The sequence below is a fragment of the Heptranchias perlo genome, chromosome 9 (genome assembly GCF_035084215.1).
Source record: "Heptranchias perlo isolate sHepPer1 chromosome 9, sHepPer1.hap1, whole genome shotgun sequence".
NCBI classification, from domain to species: domain Eukaryota; kingdom Metazoa; phylum Chordata; class Chondrichthyes; order Hexanchiformes; family Hexanchidae; genus Heptranchias; species Heptranchias perlo.
Genome location: NC_090333.1, coordinates 75,965,573 through 75,983,931, shown reverse-complemented (window position 1 = coordinate 75,983,931; position 18,359 = coordinate 75,965,573). Strand labels below are relative to the sequence as shown.

The following is an 18,359-nucleotide window of genomic DNA, read 5'->3' as shown; positions in this document are numbered from 1 at the left end:
GGTGCCTGACCCGGGATGGTGCCTGACCCGGGACCGGTGCCTGACCCGGGACCGGTGCCTGACCCGGGATGGTGCCTGACCCTGGGCGGTGCCTGACCCGGGACCGGTGCCTGACCCGGGATGGTGCCTGACCCGGGATGGTGCCTGACCCGGGACCGGTGCCTGACCCGGGACCGGTGCCTGACCCGGGATGGTGCCTGACCCGGGATGGTGCCTGACCCGGGATGGTGCCTGACCCGGGACCGGTGCCTGACCCAGGGCGGTGCCTGACCCGGGACCGGTGCCTGACCCTGGGCTGTGCCTGACCCGGGACCGGTGCCTGACCCTGGGCTGTGCCTGACCCGGGACCGGTGCCTGACCCTGGGCGGTGCCTGACCCGGGACCGGTGCCTGACCCGGGATGGTGCCTGACCCGGGACTGGTGCCTGACCCTGGGCGGTGCCTGACCCGGGACCGGTGCCTGACCCGGGACCAGTGCCTGACCCTGGGCGGTGCCTGACCAGGGACCGGTGCCTGACCCGGGACCGGTGCCTGACCCGGGACCGGTGCCTGACCCTGGGCAGTGCCTGACCCGGGACCGGTGCCTGACCCGGGACCGGTGCCTGACCCTGGGCGGTGCCTGACCAGGGACCGGTGCCTGACCCGGGACCTGTGCCTGACCCGGGACCTGTGCCTGACCCGGGACCGGTGCCTGACCCGGGACCGGTGCCTGACCCTGGGCTGTGCCTGACCCGGGACCGGTGCCTGACCCGGGACCGGTGCCTGACCCGGGACCGGTGCCTGACCCGGGATGGTGCCTGACCCTGGGTGGTGCCTGACCCGGGATGGTGCCTGACCCGGGATGGTGCCTGACCCGGGACCGGTGCCTGACCCGGGACCGGTGCCTGACCCTGGGCTGTGCCTGACCCTGGGCTGTGCCTGACCCGGGATGGTGCCTGACCCGGGACCGGTGCCTGACCCTGGGCTGTGCCTGACCCGGGATGGTGCCTGACCTGGGACCGGTGCCTGACCCGGGACCGGTGCCTGACCCTGGGCTGTGCCTGACCCGGGATGGTGCCTGACCCGGGACCGGTGCCTGACCCGGGATGGTGCCTGACCCGGGACCGATGCCTGACCCTGGGCTGTGCCTGACCTGGGACCGGTGCCTGACCCGGGACCGGTGCCTGACCCGGGGCTGTGCCTGACCCTGGGCTGTGCCTGACCCGGGATGGTGCCTGACCTGGGACCGGTGCCTGACCCGGGACCGGTGCCTGACCCTGGGCTGTGCCTGACCCGGGATGGTGCCTGACCCGGGACCGGTGCCTGACCCGGGATGGTGCCTGACCCGGGACCGATGCCTGACCCTGGGCTGTGCCTGACCTGGGACCGGTGCCTGACCCGGGACCGGTGCCTGATCCGGGACCGGTGCCTGACCCGGGGCGGTGCCTGACCCTGGGCGGTGCCTGACCCTGGGCGGTGCCTGACCCGGGGCGGTGCCTGACCCGGGGCGGTGCCTGACCCTGGACCAGTGCCTGACCCGGGGCGGTGCCTGACCCGGGGCGGTGCCTGACCCGGGACCGGTGCCTGACCCGGGACCGGTGCCTGACCCGGGACCGGTGCCTGACCCTGGGCGGTGCCTGACCAGGGACCGGTGCCTGACCCGGGACCTGTGCCTGACCCGGGACCGGTGCCTGACCCGGGACCGGTGCCTGACCCTGGGCTGTGCCTGACCCGGGACCGGTGCCTGACCCGGGACCGGTGCCTGACCCGGGGCGGTGCCTGACCCTGGGCTGTGCCTGACCCGGGATGGTGCCTGACCCGGGACCGGTGCCTGACCCGGGGCGGTGCCTGACCCTGGGCTGTGCCTGACCCGGGATGGTGCCTGACCTGGGACCGGTGCCTGACCCGGGACCGGTGCCTGACCCTGGGCTGTGCCTGACCCGGGATGGTGCCTGACCCGGGACCGGTGCCTGACCCGGGATGGTGCCTGACCCGGGACCGATGCCTGACCCTGGGCTGTGCCTGACCCGGGACCGGTGCCTGACCCGGGACCGGTGCCTGACCCGGGACCGGTGCCTGACCCGGGGCGGTGCCTGACCCTGGACCACTGCCTGACCCGGGGCGGTGCCTGACCCTGGGCGGTGCCTGACCCGGGGCGGTGCCTGACCCGGGGCGGTGCCTGACCCGGGGCGGTGCCTGACCCGGGGCGGTGCCTGTCCCGGGGCGGTGCCTGACCCGGGGCAATCCCGAAAGCTAACACTGAGATTGAGTTGTGAAGTAAATTTAGTTGTGGTGCAGATCGGCCATTGAATGGTGGAGCAGGCTCGAGGGGCCAAATGACCTACTCCTGTCCCTAAATGTTCCCTGTGTTCCCCGAGACTGACATCTCTTACCTAACCAAACCCACTCTCACCCTAAGTTTCCCAGTTATTTCTCTATTGCTTTCCTATAACGTTACCTCTGTTGTTGTTTCCTTTCTCGTTGCAGCAATGAGTTTGAAGATGGAGAGATTGATCACGACATCAGTCTGGCCGACATGTACAGATGGAAGGTATCAGCGTACGCACCCTGCAGTTCCACATGTACCACAGGTGCCTTTGGAAACCCTACAGCCCTTCACTTATACAAGTACAGGGCCGTTAATCTTTCACCCAATGGGGGGGTGGAGGGGGTGTAAGAGGAGGGGATTAACATGTGTTAAAAAGTTTCACATCTCCATGAGGAATGTCACCAAGCCCACGAGACATTGGCCGTTACCCACGTGTTGGTCACGCTGTGCGACGCATTGCAGTGATACTGGACCAGAATGTTTTGTTTTCTTCAGAATGTTGCATTTGGAGAGATGGTCGATTTTTTTGGAATTGCCTTTTCACCTGGTTGCCCAGATCCTGGAATATTGCACATTGTGCATGTTTCTAGGACCCACTCGGGACACCCGGGGGCTCCCCTGAGAGCGGCCATATTTGATCTCGCGTTGCCCCCCCTTCCTATTCCAAAGCTGCCGATAACACTCGCTGGTTTATGGCTCTGGCAGCCTTTCCGTTCTGTTCACCCAAGGGGGACATCACAGCCGAGCTTGATCCTGTTTTCCTCGTCTAATGTCCACGCGCACACACTCTCCAGACAGGGTCCCTGGGTATCCATCGGGTGCAGGAACGCCTGGCTGATGGTTCCCTTCCGGAGTCCCAGGTCTCTGAGGACAAGTGTAGCACCTCGGACGCTGCACCAGCCGAATCTGCATGGACCGGGAATTGAACCCAAGAAGTCCTGGATCGAATGTCTCAGTACTGCCTCTACCCGCTGGCGATTGGCACAGCCCGAGAACACTTCCCTATTGCGGCTGAGCCTCATTGTCTGCTCGGTGCTACTCTGAGCATGCCTGTGTTGGGCTGAGTCTGCCCAGTCCTCTACTAGGCATGCCCAGTGTCTCCCCCCTCCCCGGGTCTGCCCGGCGTCTCCCCCTGCCCCGGGGTCTGCCCGGTGTCTCCCCCCTCCCCGGGTCTGCCCGGCGCCTCCCCCCGCCCCGGGTCTGCCTGGCGCCTCCCCCCGCCCCGGGTCTGCCCGGCGTCTCCCCCCGCCCCGGGTCTGCTCGGCATCTCCCCCCGCCCCGGGTCTGCCCAGTGTTTCCCCCCGCCCCGGGTCTGCCCGGCGCCTCCCCCCGCCCCGGGTGTGCCCAGCGCCTTCCCCCACCCTGAGTCTGCCCGGCATCTTCCCCCACCCCGGATCTGCCCGGCGCCTCCCCCCGCCCCGGGTCTGCCCGGCACCTCCCCCCGCCCCGGGTCTGCCCGGCACCTCCGCCCGCCTCGGGTCTGCCCGGCGCCTCCCCCCGCCCTGAGTCTGCCTGGTGCCCCCCCTTCTCCATAGATTGGACCTTCAGTGATAACTCATTGGGTATATTATCAGGTTGAATTTCACTGTGGTTATTCACCGTGTTGCTGGGTGGTGAAATGATCTCTCACCATCGACAGGATTGTCAACACCAAGCCCGTCCTCGGTGAGATGACTCAAATACCCGCCTCACGCCAAAAATGTAATTCTGGCTGGAGACCAATCGTTTCCCCAATTGGCCCAGGTTGAGGAAATGCTCGATGTGACTGCTGCTGTGGAAACATGTCCAACCTTCGACATGCAATTGAGTGAAACCCCTGGGATACCCAACAGGCTGAAACAGTTGCCAAATACCCCCGACAATGGAATTGGTTGAACGCTGGAATGTACAGGAAGGACATCTGTCCAACTTCAGGACCTTCCACCCCCCCCCCCCCACCTTCCAAAAACATCTATGTGGATCTCACAGAAACACACACCGTGTACACAAGAGGGCAATGAGGAGGGTGCGAAGGACAGTGCTGAGCACATTGTTAGGGAGCTCCACATTTGGCTTTAGGCTTCTACATTGATAATGCCACAGGGCTGTACTGAAACAAAGAACTTACATTTATATAACGCCTCAGGACATCCCAAAGCACTTCACAGCAAATGAAGTACTTTTGAAGTGTAGTCACTGTTGTAACGTAGGGAACGCGGCAGCCAATTTGTGCACAGCAAGATCCCACAAACAGCAATGTGATAATGACCAGGTAATCTGTTTTAATGTTGAGGGATAAATATTGTCCAGGAGACCAGGGAGAATTCCCCTGCTCTTCTTCAAAATAGTGCCACGGGATCTTTTATGTCCACCTGAGAGGACAGAGAGGGTCTCAGTTTAATGTCTCATCCAAAAGAAGGCACCTCCAACAGTGCAGCACCCTCTCAGTACCGGCACTGGAGTGTCAGCCTAGATTTTGCGCTCAAGCCTCTGGAGTGGGACTCGAACAACCTTCTGACGCCCAGGCGAGAGGGCTACCCACAGCTAACATCAGAAACAAGGTTGTTAATATAACTGGTACAAGGCTGATGGAACAATGTCTAGTGAACTGTAATCCTCTCCCCCCCCTTATAGGCATTACCACTTCTTATGCTATGTGTGTCAGGTACGATGGAGTGGAGGTGGATGAGTCTCACTGCGATGCTGTTACCAGGCCCGAGCCGACACATGAATTTTGTTCAGGAAGGGAATGTCCTCCCAGGTAAGTGAGCTGGGTGACTTTTCAAAACGCTTTGTCGGTGTTGAGTTCAAAGGCGCAGTCCCCCCCGCTATGGCGGTCGGTTTGAAACCAGCACCTGCTTTCAACAACGTACAACATAGTGAGTCATAGCAAAGGTGGTGATGCAACTGACTAGCTAGGGGCCACTTCAGAGGGCAGCTAGAGTCAGCCACGTTGGTGTGAGACTGGAGTCATGTATAGGTTAGCTTTCCATCCCCAAAGAACGTGAGTGAACCAGTTGGCTATTTACAACAATCCAACAGCTTCATGGGGCACGATTTTAACAGTGAAAAACAGGTGGGTTGGAGGGGGGAGGGTGAGCATTAAAAATTGCAACCATTTCAGACCTGCCTCCAACCTGCCCGTTTCCGGTTTTCAGTGGGGTGGGACGGGGGGGGGCGGCGACCAACCCACTCCCAGGAGGCAGGTCGGGCCTTAAAACCTTTCAAGGAGGCTTCGGGCCTCCATTTTCCCACAATTTCCAATATCAACCCTGGGTAGGTCGGGATTCCCGGGCCTTTTCTTTCACCTGCAGCGACCTGCCCCCCTCCCCATCGATCGTGGACCCCCCCCCCCCACCCCGATCCCTGATTGCGGACCCCTGACCCCGATCGCCAATCACGGACCCCCGATACCAACCTCCGATCCTTCCCCCCCAATGATTGCGGATTCCCATCGCCGATCGCAGACGCCCGATCCCGATCCGCCCCCCCCAATCCCGATCATGGACGCCTGACCCTAATCCCCAATCCTCCCCCCCTCAACGATTGCGGACCCCCGACCCCAATCACCGATTGCGGACCCCCGACCCTGATCCACAATCGTCCCCCCAACAACAATCGCGGACCCCCGACCCCGATCGCGGACCCCAATCCCCAATCCTCCCCCTCCAATGATCGCGGATCCCCGACCCCGATCCCCAATCCTCCCACCCCCCATAACAATCGTGGACCCCCGACCTTGATCGCGGACCCCCGATCCCCAATCCTCCCCCTCCAATGATCGCGGACTCCCGATCCCCAATCCTCCCCCTCCAATGATCGCGGACCCCCAATCCCCAATCCTCCCCCACCAATGATCGCGGACCCCCGACCCCGATCCTCAATCCTCCCCCCCCCACAACAATCGCGGACCCCCGACCCCGATTGCGGACCCCCGATCCCCAATCCTCCCCCTCCAATGATCGCGGACCCCCAATCCTCCCCCACCAATGATCGCGGACTCCGGACCCCCAATCCTCCCCCACCAATGATCGCGGACTCCCGACCCCGATCCTCCCCCCCCCCACAACAATCGCGGACCCCCGACCCCAGTCCTTCCCCCCCCCCCCCCCCCAACTATTGCTGACCCCCGACCCCGATCCTTCCCCCCCCCCAACGATCGCGGACCCCCGACCCCAATCACTGACCCCCGACCTCGATCCCTCCCCCAACGATCATGGACCCCCGCGATGAGCCCCGATCCCGACACCCCTTCCCCCCCATGACTGACGGCTCCCGTGCCAACCTATGCCCTCATGCCCCCCTCCCCCTGCCATCCATACAAACAAAGACTTACCTGCAGACTTATCTGAACATTCCTCTCCCTGGCGGCTCTTCCGTCCGACCGTGACCAGCCTGTCAATCAGGCCGGTCAGTCGGACGGGAAACCAACAAAAAAAAAAACGTCCTTACGTCAAAGTCGTAAGGATGTTCGGGAAACTTCCGGGTACTTCCGGGTTTCCCGTCCACAGTTTGACCCGCCCCCGCCCCCTTCCGTGCTCAGGGTTAAAATCATGCCCCTGGTATCCAGCTTTTTATTTCCACCTTTTTTTTTTACAAAAAACATAATTCAAATGCTCAAACTGCCATGGCGGGATTTGAACTCACATTCTCAGGATGATTAGTTTAGTAACAGAACCGCTACACTAGCGTACTCTCAGCTTATAATAATGCCCTGTAGTTCTCCCTAGCCTACATGGCTACATAGCCATTCACAATGTGAGCACAGAACCGGCAGACGCATGTTTCAAATCAACGAGCCTCAAGTGAGATTAGAGGTCAGAAGAAACATTTTTTTCCCACGCAGAGAATCGTGAAGGTTGTGCAGGTTGTACCTCGGCCTGTGAAAGAAACAGGTAGTTGAGTCGTGGGACCTTTTCTCATTCCAGGCTCGCTTATATTCTTAAAGGTCTGTGTGAGGACAGGAATATGATCTTGGAAATAGTAGGGGGAATTTTAACCAGAATGTCTATTGACACCACTGTGTCAGCCAATGAGTTGGAGGCGGGGCGGCACTTACGGCAGGACACACAGCAAACAGTCTATTTACTCAGCAATCAGAGTCTATTTAAATAGAGCACTACAGCAAACAGTCTACAGAGTCTATTAAAAAAAAGAGTCTCTACGAACTACAGCAAACAGAACTCATGACCGAAACTACAACAACTTCCCCCGATAAAAGCAGGGTGATTTCTCCAGCAAAATGCTGTGAATGGAGGATAGTTATACAGTAGTTATGTGCGTAAAATCGATCCCAGTCACCTACAGCAGTGCAGTCTCCATGCGTGATTGACGGGGGAGTTACCCAATCATCTCTGTTCTGGCCAGGAATAGTGGCGTAACTATATGCAGCCCATTTTAACTGGAAGTGGGATTCGTGCCGGTGGCTGGGGAGGGGGGATGGGATGGGAGGAGCGGAAAGCGGCAGCTGGCTGGTCGGCGGGAGCAGAAGTCCGGGTGGCAGGAGGCCACCGGCTGGCACCAAAGGAAAGCTCGCCAGCAAGAAGGTCAGTCGCAGGGAGCAAGTTTCCTGGTGCTCTGCCTGGCCCCACAGGGAAAGTTCCATTAAAAACTTACCTCAAAAGGCCTCTTCTGGTCCCGAATCCTCTTCACCCGGCGGGAAAGCCGCGCCGGCTTCTAACTTCCCGCTCGCCCGGTTTCCGCCGGACAGGTAGGGTTAAGATCGCCCCCAACGTGTTCTCCTGCTTGAGAGTTCAGTTTTGGCCAAGAAAACTTCCAGGCGTTGGAGAAGAACAAGACTGGTCCCTAGTGGAAAGGGAATGTTCTATCTGACAAGATCGAAGAAACTTGTCTACTGTAGTGAGAGAGAAGGCATCAAAGTATATAAAAGATCATATCATTTAGATAGATGAGATAAACCCAGACCAAATTAAATCAAGGAAGCAGGAGAAGATATAAATGGAAATTAGTGAAGTAAATTTAAAACTGATATTAGGAAGAACTTATTTGCTGAAATATTTGGAATAGTCTGCCAGAGAGGAACCCATTGGGATTACTCCAGATATAGTTGGATGCTGTGACGGGAGTTGAGGGAGCAGACGGATGAGCTTTGATGGCCATTTCTTGCCCTTGAAATTTAGGAACAGCGGTAGGCCATTCAGCCCCTCGAGCCTGTTCCGCCATTCAGTTCGATCATTGCTGATCCATGCCCCAGCTCCAGTTTACCAGGCTTTTCCAGTGTTGCTGTCACTCTCGATGTACTTTCTCTGGACTCGATGCAGGTGGGAGACCAGCAGGTGGAGTGAGTGTTCCCGGACCTGCGGGGAAGGTTACCAGTTCAGGACGGTGCGGTGCTGGAAAATGATCGCCCCTGGTTTCGACAGCTCCGTTTACGACGAATTGTGCGAAGCGGCCGATCTCACCAGACCCGTGGAGCGCAAACTCTGTAAAAACAAGGGGTGCGGGCCGCAGTGGGAAGTGTCGGAATGGTCGGAGGTAATACAGTTTTGTTACGTGCTGCTCCAGTGGGGATTAGTTCCACCGGAGAACGTTGAGGCATATGGTGTTCTCCGTTCCCTAATTTTAATGAGGATGAAGTAGTATTCCCTGGTTAACACTCATCCAGTGCATTGAGAAGCACCGTGGGACTTTTTTTTTTACATCAAACGCATTATATAAATGCACATTGTTCTCTACTTTTTTTGTCAAAGTTAGTGCACAAACAGAAGTATAGCCCTACAAGAGATTTGGGCATCGCTGGCAAGGCCAGTGTTTATTGCCCATCCCTTGTTCCCCTGAGAAAGTGGTGGTGGGCCGCCTTCTCGATACAACTGAGTTGGCTGCTAGGCCACTTCAGAGGACGATTAAGAGTCAATCACATTGATGTGCGACCGGAGTCACATAAGAGGCCAGACCAAGTAAGGACGGCAGGTTTCCTTCCCTAAAGGACATTAGTGAACCAGTTGGATTTTTACGGCAATCTGACAGCTTCACGATGATTTTTACTGATACCAGCTTTTTATTTTTAAACTGAAAACAAATTCTCAAATTTGAACTCGTGTTCTCTGGGTTACTAGTCAAGTAACATAACCACTCCACTACACTGTACCTGTTGATGGTACAGTTGTGTGTGGCTGTTAATAGTGTGTGTTGGAGCTTGGAAAAGCCAGTCCGGGGATTGCTGTTTGTGATAGTGGTATGTGGTCGTTAACTTGTTTGTATGCTCTTCCCTTGCCTGCTACTTTAAAATGCTTTGTTAAAATATCATCATGTATAAGATATCATACAAACATACGAACAATGACAGACAGGAAAAGACCCACTGGTCCATCCAACCTGTCCCACACAATAGAAACATTGAGTTACATTGAAACTACAGCACAGAAACAGGCCATTAGGCTCAACTGGTCTATGCCGCTGTTTATGCTCCACATGAGCCTCCTCCCTCCCTACTTCATCTAACCCTATCAGGACACCCTTCTATTCCTTTCTTCTTCATGTGTTTATCTAGCTTCCCCTTAAATGTATCTATGCTATTCGCCTCAACTACTCCTTGTGGTAGTGAGTTCCACATTCTAACCACTCTTTGGGTAAAGAAGTTTCTCCTGAATTCACTATTGGATTTATTAGTGACTATCTTATATTTATGGCCCCTAGTTCTGGTTTCCCTGGAAACATTTTCTCTACGTCTACCCTATCAAACCCTATCATTATCTTAAAGACCTCTATCAGGTCACCCCTCAGCCTTCTCTTTTTTGGAGAAAAAAGCCCTAGCCTGATAAGTATAACCTCTCAGTTCTGGTATCATCCTTGTGAATCTTTTTTGCACCCTCTCCAATGCCTCTATATCCTTTTTATAATATGGAGACCAGAACTGTGCACAACACTCCAAGTGTGGTCTAACCAAGGTTCTACACAAGTTTAACATAACTTCTCTGCTTTTCAATTCTATCCCTCTAGAAATGAACCCTAGTGCTTGATTTGCCTTTCTTATGGCCTTATTAACCTGTGTCGCTACTTTTAGTGATTTGTGTATCTGTTCCCCTAGATCCCTTTGCTCCTCTATCCTGTTTAATCTCTTATTATCCAAGCAGTTTGTGGCCTCCTTATTCTTCCTACCAAAATGCACCACCTCACACTTATCTATGTTGAAATTAATTTTCCAATTCCATGCCCATTTTGCAAGTTTATTAATATCTTCTTGCATTTTGACGCATTCTTCCTTTGTATTAACGACACCCCCAATTTGGTGTCGTCCGCAAATTTTGAAATTGTATTTCCTATTCCCGAGTCCAAATCGTTAATGTAAATTGTGAACAACAGTGGTCCCAGCACCAATCCTTGTGGAACTCCCTACCCTACCTGGAGCCGTGTAATCTCCTGGGAGCAGTGGAAAACCAGATAAAAGCCCGGGCCAATTAGTGGGGTGGGGAGGGATTTGGAAAATTGACAACAGTATGGGGCAGGCCGGAGGGACCAGTTGGTCTTCCCCTGTCCAACATTTTCCTATGTTGACAATGAGTGTGTCGCAGGTTGATTGGCTGCAGTTGGGGATGTGCAATTCAGCCTGGTCCTTGACCATCCGAAGTACACCTGGGCACGGTTCCGCGGGGTGAATGTTCCCTTACTTGATCTGGGTTACTGCTCCCCCACCCCCACTGCCCCAGCTGTGATTAACCCAGTCAATTCAGAGCGGGCATTTAACCTTTGACCTTCCTGCCCTGTAAGGTTCAGTTCTACCCAGCACAATGCATTAGCTCAAGGGAGAAAGTTATTTTGTTAAAATAATTTTTAGTTAGCTTTGACCGACAGTGCATATAAAAGGAAGGACAGACGCTGAACAGAAGAGATATTTTTCTGCAGAAAGATTATGTTGGGGTAACTATCTCCTTCCTCCGCTTTCAGTTCCCTTTAACCCTTCTCCTGGTGCTCACCCAACAATCACCAGCCCAGGAGCGGACGATTTGTCAGGAATCCCCCTGAGGGAAATTCAGTTTTCCCTCACGAGTCCTTGAATCGGGAATGCTGCCCGCAGCCCCTTCCACCAGGTCACCACTGACGAGGGGATTCTGCACAAAATGTCAGCTCTCGGACTGCCTGCGAGCGACTGCAAAAAATTACACCGCATTGGAGACAAGGGAGGAGTGAGAGACCTGAGACAGTGTGTGGGTATCTCCCTTTAGATTAGGATTATGTAGCAGTGCTGATCAGTGTTTTCTCAATGGCAAGAAACTAGGAACTGTGGAGGAGGAAAGGTACACAAATCACTAAAAGCTAGTGGACAGGTACAAAAAGTAATCAGAAAGGCTAATGGATTGTTGGCCTTTATCTCAAGAGGGCTGGAATACAAAGGGGTGGAAGTTATGTTACAGCTGTACAGAGCCCTGGTTAGACCCCATCTCGAGTACCGCCTTCAGCTCTGGGCACCAGACCTCAGCAAGGATATATTGGCCTTTGAGTGGGTGCAGCGCAGATTCACTGGAATTACACCAGGGTTGAAAGGGTTAAATTCTGAGGGCGGGTTGCATAAACTTGGCTTGTGTTCCCTTGAGTATAGAAGATCGAGAGGTGATCTAATTGAGGTTGTTTAAAATGACAAAGGGATTTGATCGGGGATATAGAGAGAAACTATTTCCTCTGGTGGGGGAATCTAGAACAAGGGGACACAGCCTTAAAATTAGAGCGAAGCCATTCAGGAGCTAAATGAGGAAGCACTTTTTTGCACAAAGAGTAATGGAAATCTGGAATGTGTTCCCCAAAAGGCTGAGGATGGTGGGGGACAATTGAAATGTTAGGTAAGGATATCAAGGGATTTGGATCAAGGACCAGTGATCGCAAAATAATCTTTCCGCAGAAAAATATCTCTTCTGTTCACTGTCTGTCCTTCCTTTTACATGCACTGTAGGTCAGAGTTGACTAAAAAATATTTTAACAAAATAACTTTCTCCCTTGAGTGCACAGAGGGCTAATGCACTGTGCTGGGGAGAACTGAGATCAGCCATGATACAATAGAATGGCAGAACATGCTCGAGGGGCTGAATGGCCTCCTTCTGTTCCTAATGTTCCCAGCACACTGCTTCTTAAATTTAGTGTTTTATGGGTTGCAGGACCTTTATCTGTGTGCAGGACTCAGTCCTCAAAGGGGTGCGAATCCTCAGCGAATGATAGTTGGAAACAAAGGCAGTGTGGAGCATGCCCAGCGAGTAACTGTCCTTCTGCTCTTAGTGTTTTGCCAGGTGTGGCACCAGAGGAATCATGAGACGCGAGGTGCGCTGCTCGGTAGAATCTCACCTGTGCGATGAGTTGGCCAAGCCAAGCAACAAGAAGGAGTGCATGGGCCCTCCGTGTGACCGTCGCTGGACTGCATCCGACTGGGGACCAGTAAGTGCTGCAGTCATGTCTCCGATCTAATGTATCGTAGGGAGCTCAGAGAGTAACCCCGTGTCCATGATCCCCCGACCCCGCAATCAAAAAAAAAACTTTCTCCAGCCAATGTCTTGATGAATCAGTGATCGACTGAAAACTGATGAGGTCAGCTTCTTAACCTTCTATTTGTCTGCGATTTAAACATAAAAATGTGTCCAGGTATTGATGACTGGGATATATTACGGTTAAGCGGTCAAGAGACGGAGACCACACCCCAACCGTGAGCAATTTATAATCATCTTGAACCACAAAATCAGAGATACTTTCGCCCCACGTCATGAATACACAAACTCTCACCCCACACTGACATTAACACAGAGACACTCTCACCTCACACTGACAGTAACACACGGACACTCACCCCACACTGACATTAACACACAAACTCTCACCCCACATTGACAGTAACACACGGACTCTCACCCCACACTGTCACCAACACACAGACACTCTCACCCCACAATGGCATTAACACAGAGACACTCTCACCCCACACTGACATTAACACACAGACACTCTCACCCCACACTGACTTTAACACACAGACACTCTCACCCCACAATGATATTAACACACAGACACTCTCACCCCACACTGACATTAACACACAGACACTCTCACCCCACACTGACATTAACACACAGACACTCTCACCCCACACTGACATTAACACAGGGACACTCTCACCCCACACTGACATTAACACAGAGACACTCTCACCCCACACTGACATTAACACACAGACACTCTCACCCCACACTGACATTAACACACAGACACTCTCACCCCACACTGACATTAACACACAGACACTCTCACCCCACACTGACATTAACACACAGACACTCTCACCCCACACTGACATTAACACACAGACACTCTCACCCCACACTGACATTAACACACAGACACTCTCACCCCACACTGACATTAACACACAGACACTCTCACCCCACACTGACATTAACACACAGACACTCTCACCCCACACTGACATGAACACACAGACACTCTCACCCCACACTGACTTTAACACACAGACACTCTCACCCCACAATGATATTAACACACAGACACTCTCACCCCACACTGACATTAACACAGAGACACTCTCACCCCACACTGACTTTAACACACAGACACTCTCACCCCACAATGATATTAACACACAGACACTCTCACCCCACACTGACATTAACACACAGACACTCTCACCCCACACTGACATTAAACACAGAGACACTCTCACCCCACACTGACATTAACACACAGACACTCTCACCCCACAATGATATTAACACACAGACACTCTCACCCCACACTGACATTAACACACAGACACTCTCACCCCACACTGACATTAAACACAGAGACACTCTCACCCCACACTGACATTAAACACAGAGACACTCTCACCCCACACTGACTTTAACACACAGACACTCTCACCCCACAATGATATTAACACACAGACACTCTCACCCCACACTGACATTAACACACAGACACTCTCACCCCACACTGACATTAACACACAGACACTCTCACCCCACACTGACATTAACACACAGACACTCTCACCCCACACTGACATTAAACACAGAGACACTCTCACCCCACACTGACATAAACACAGAGACACTCTCACCCGACACTGAAATTAACACACAGACACTCTCACCCCAAACTGACAGGAACAAAGAGACACTCTCACCCCACACTGACGTTAACACACAGACACTCTCACCCCACACTGACGTTAACACACAGACACTCTCACCCCACACTGTCATTAACACACAGACACTCTCACCCCACACTGGCATTAACACACAGACACTCTCACCACACACTTTCATTAACACACAGACACTCTCACCACACACTGTCATGAACACACAGACACTCTCACCCCACACTGACATTAAACACAGAGACACTCTCAACCCACACTGACATTAACACACAGACACTCTCACCCCACACTGACATTAACACACGCACTCTCACCCCACACTGACATTAACACACAGACACTCTCACCCCACACTGACATTAACACAGAGACACTCTCACCCCACAATGGCATTAACACACAGACACTCTCACCCCACACTGACATTAACACAGAGACACTCTCACCCCACACTGACATTAACACACGCACTCTCACCCCACACTGACATTAACACACGAACTCTCACCCCACACTGACATTAACACACGCACTCTCACCCCACACTGACATTAACACACAGACCCTCTCACCCCACACTGACATTAACACACGCACTCTCACCCCACACTGACATTAACACAGAGACACTCTCACCCCATACTGACATTAACATCGAGACACTCTCACCCCACACTGTCATTAATACAGAGACACTCTCACCCCACACTGACATCAACACAGAGACATTCTCACCCCACACTGACATTAACACACAGAGACACTCTCACCCCACACTGACAATAACACACAGACACTCTCCCCCAACACTGACATTGACACAGAGACACTCTCACCCCACACTGACATTAACACACAGACCCTCTCACCCCACACTGACATTAACACACAGAAACGCTGACCACACACTGACAATAACACACAGATACTCACCCCACATTGACATTAACACAGAGACACTCTCACCTGACACTGACATTAACTAACAGACACTCTGACCCCACACTGACATTAACACAGAGACACTTTCACCCCACACTGACATTAACACAGAGACACTCACACCCGACACTGACATAAACACACAGACACTCTCATCCCACACTGACATTAACACACAGACACTCTCACCCCACACTGACATTAACACAGAGACACTCTCACCCCACACTGACATTAACACACAGACACTCTCATCCCACACTGACATTAACACACAGACACTCTCACCCCACATTGACAATAACACAGAGACACTCTCACCCCACACTGACATTAACACACAGACACTCTCACCCCACATTGACAATAACACAGAGACACTCTCACCCCACACTGACATTAACACAGAGACCCTCTCACCACACAATGGCATTAACACACAGAGACATTCTCACCCCACATTGATATCAACACACGGACACTCTCACCCCACACTGACATTAACACAGAGAATCTCTCACCCCACACAGACATGAACACACGAACTCTCACCCAACACTGACATTAACACACGCACTCTCACCCCACACTGACATTAACACACAGACACTCTCACCCCACACTGACATTAACACACAGACACTCTCACCCCACATTGACAATAACACAGAGACACTCTCACCCCACACTGACATTAACACAGAGACACTCTCACCCCACACTGATGTTAACACACAGACACTCTCACCCCACATTGACAATAACACAGAGACACTCTCACCCCACACTGACATTAACACAGAGACACTCTCACCCCACACTGATGTTAACACAGAGACACTCTCACCCCACACTGACATTAACACACAGAGACTCTCACCCCACACTGATATTAACAAAGAGACATTCTCACCCCACACTGACATGAACACAGAGACACTCTCACCCCACACTGACATTAAACACAGAGACACTCTCACCCCACACTGACATTAACAATGAGACAATCTCACACGACACTGACATTAACAGACAGACACTCTCACCCCACAATGATATTAACACACAGACACTCTCACCCCACACTGACATTAACACACAGACACTCTCACCCCACACTGACATTAAGCCACAGACACTCTCACCCCACACTGACTTTAACACACAGACACTCTCACCCCACAATGATATTAACACACAGACACTCTCACCCCACACTGACATTAACACACAGACACTCTCACCCCACACTGACATTAACACAGAAACACTCTCACCCCACACTGACATTAACACAGGGACACACTCACCCCACACTGACATTAACACAGAGACACTCTCACCCCACACTGACATTAACACAGAGACACTCTCACCCCACACTGATGTTAACACACAGACACTCTCACCCCACATTGACAATAACACAGAGACACTCTCACCCCACACTGACATTAACACAGAGACACTCTCACCCCGCACTGATGTTAACACAGAGACACTCTCACCCCACACTGACATTAACACACAGAGACTCTCACCCCACACTGATATTAACAAAGAGACATTCTCACCCCACACTGACATGAACACAGAGACACTCTCACCCCACACTGACATTAAACACAGAGACACTCTCACCCCACACTGACATTAACAATGAGACAATCTCACACGACACTGACATTAACAGACAGACACTCTCACCCCACAATGATATTAACACACAGACACTCTCACCCCACACTGACATTAACACACAGACACTCTCACCCCACACTGACATTAAGCCACAGACACTCTCACCCCACACTGACTTTAACACACAGACACTCTCACCCCACAATGATATTAACACACAGACACTCTCACCCCACACTGACATTAACACACAGACACTCTCACCCCACACTGACTTTAACACACAGACACTCTCACCCCACACTGACATTAACACACAGACACTCTCACCCCACACTGACATTAACACACAGACACTCTCACCCCACACTGACATTAACACACAGACACTCTCACCCCACACTGACATTAACACACAGACACTCTCACCCCACACTGACATTAACACACAGACACTCTCACCCCACACTGACATTAACACACAGACACTCTCACCCCACACTGACAATAACACACAGACACTCTCCCCCAACACTGACATTGACACAGAGACACTCTCACCCCACACTGACATTAACACACAGACCCTCTCACCCCACACTGACATTAACACACAGACACTCTCACCCCACACTGACATTAACACACAGACACTCTCACCCCACACTGACAATAACACACAGACACTCACCCCACATTGACATTAACACAGAGACACTCTCACCTGACACTGACATTAACTAACAGACACTCTGACCCCACACTGACATTAACACAGAGACACTTTCACCCCACACTGACATTAAAACAGAGACACTCACACCCGACACTGACATAAACACACAGACACTCTCATCCCACACTGACATTAACACACAGACACTCTCACCCCACACTGACATTAACACAGAGACACTCTCACCCCACACTGACATTAACACACGAACTCTCACCCCACACTGACATTAACACACGCACTCTCACACGACACTGACATTAACAGACAGACACTCTCACCCACAATGATATTAACACACAGACACTCTCAATCCACACTGACTTTAACACACAGACACTCTCACCCCACACTGACATTAACACACAGACACTCTCACCCCACAATGGCATTAACACAGAGACACTCTCACCCCTCACTGACTTCAACAAACAGACACTCTGACCCCACACTGACATTGACAAAGAGACACTCTCATCCCACACTGACATTAACACACGCACTCTCACCCCACACTGACATTAACACACGCACTCTCACCCCATACTGACATTAACATCGAGACACTCTCACCCCACACTGTCATTAATACAGAGACACTCTCACCCCACACTGACATTAACACAGAGACAC

At 52.8% G+C, this 18,359-nt stretch overlaps 1 protein-coding gene across 1 annotated transcript in view; it reads left to right on the top strand.

Annotated features, from left to right (window-relative positions):
* LOC137324929 (ADAMTS-like protein 2) overlaps nt 1-18,359 on the top strand; it is a 330,648-nt gene that overhangs the window by 101,990 nt on the left and 210,299 nt on the right. The window contains exons 12-15 of the mRNA XM_067989619.1: nt 2,466-2,569; nt 4,921-5,047; nt 8,568-8,781; nt 12,511-12,666. Of these exons, the coding sequence (XP_067845720.1) occupies nt 2,466-2,569; nt 4,921-5,047; nt 8,568-8,781; nt 12,511-12,666 (601 nt within the window). The remainder of the gene's footprint in view (nt 1-2,465; nt 2,570-4,920; nt 5,048-8,567; nt 8,782-12,510; nt 12,667-18,359) is intronic.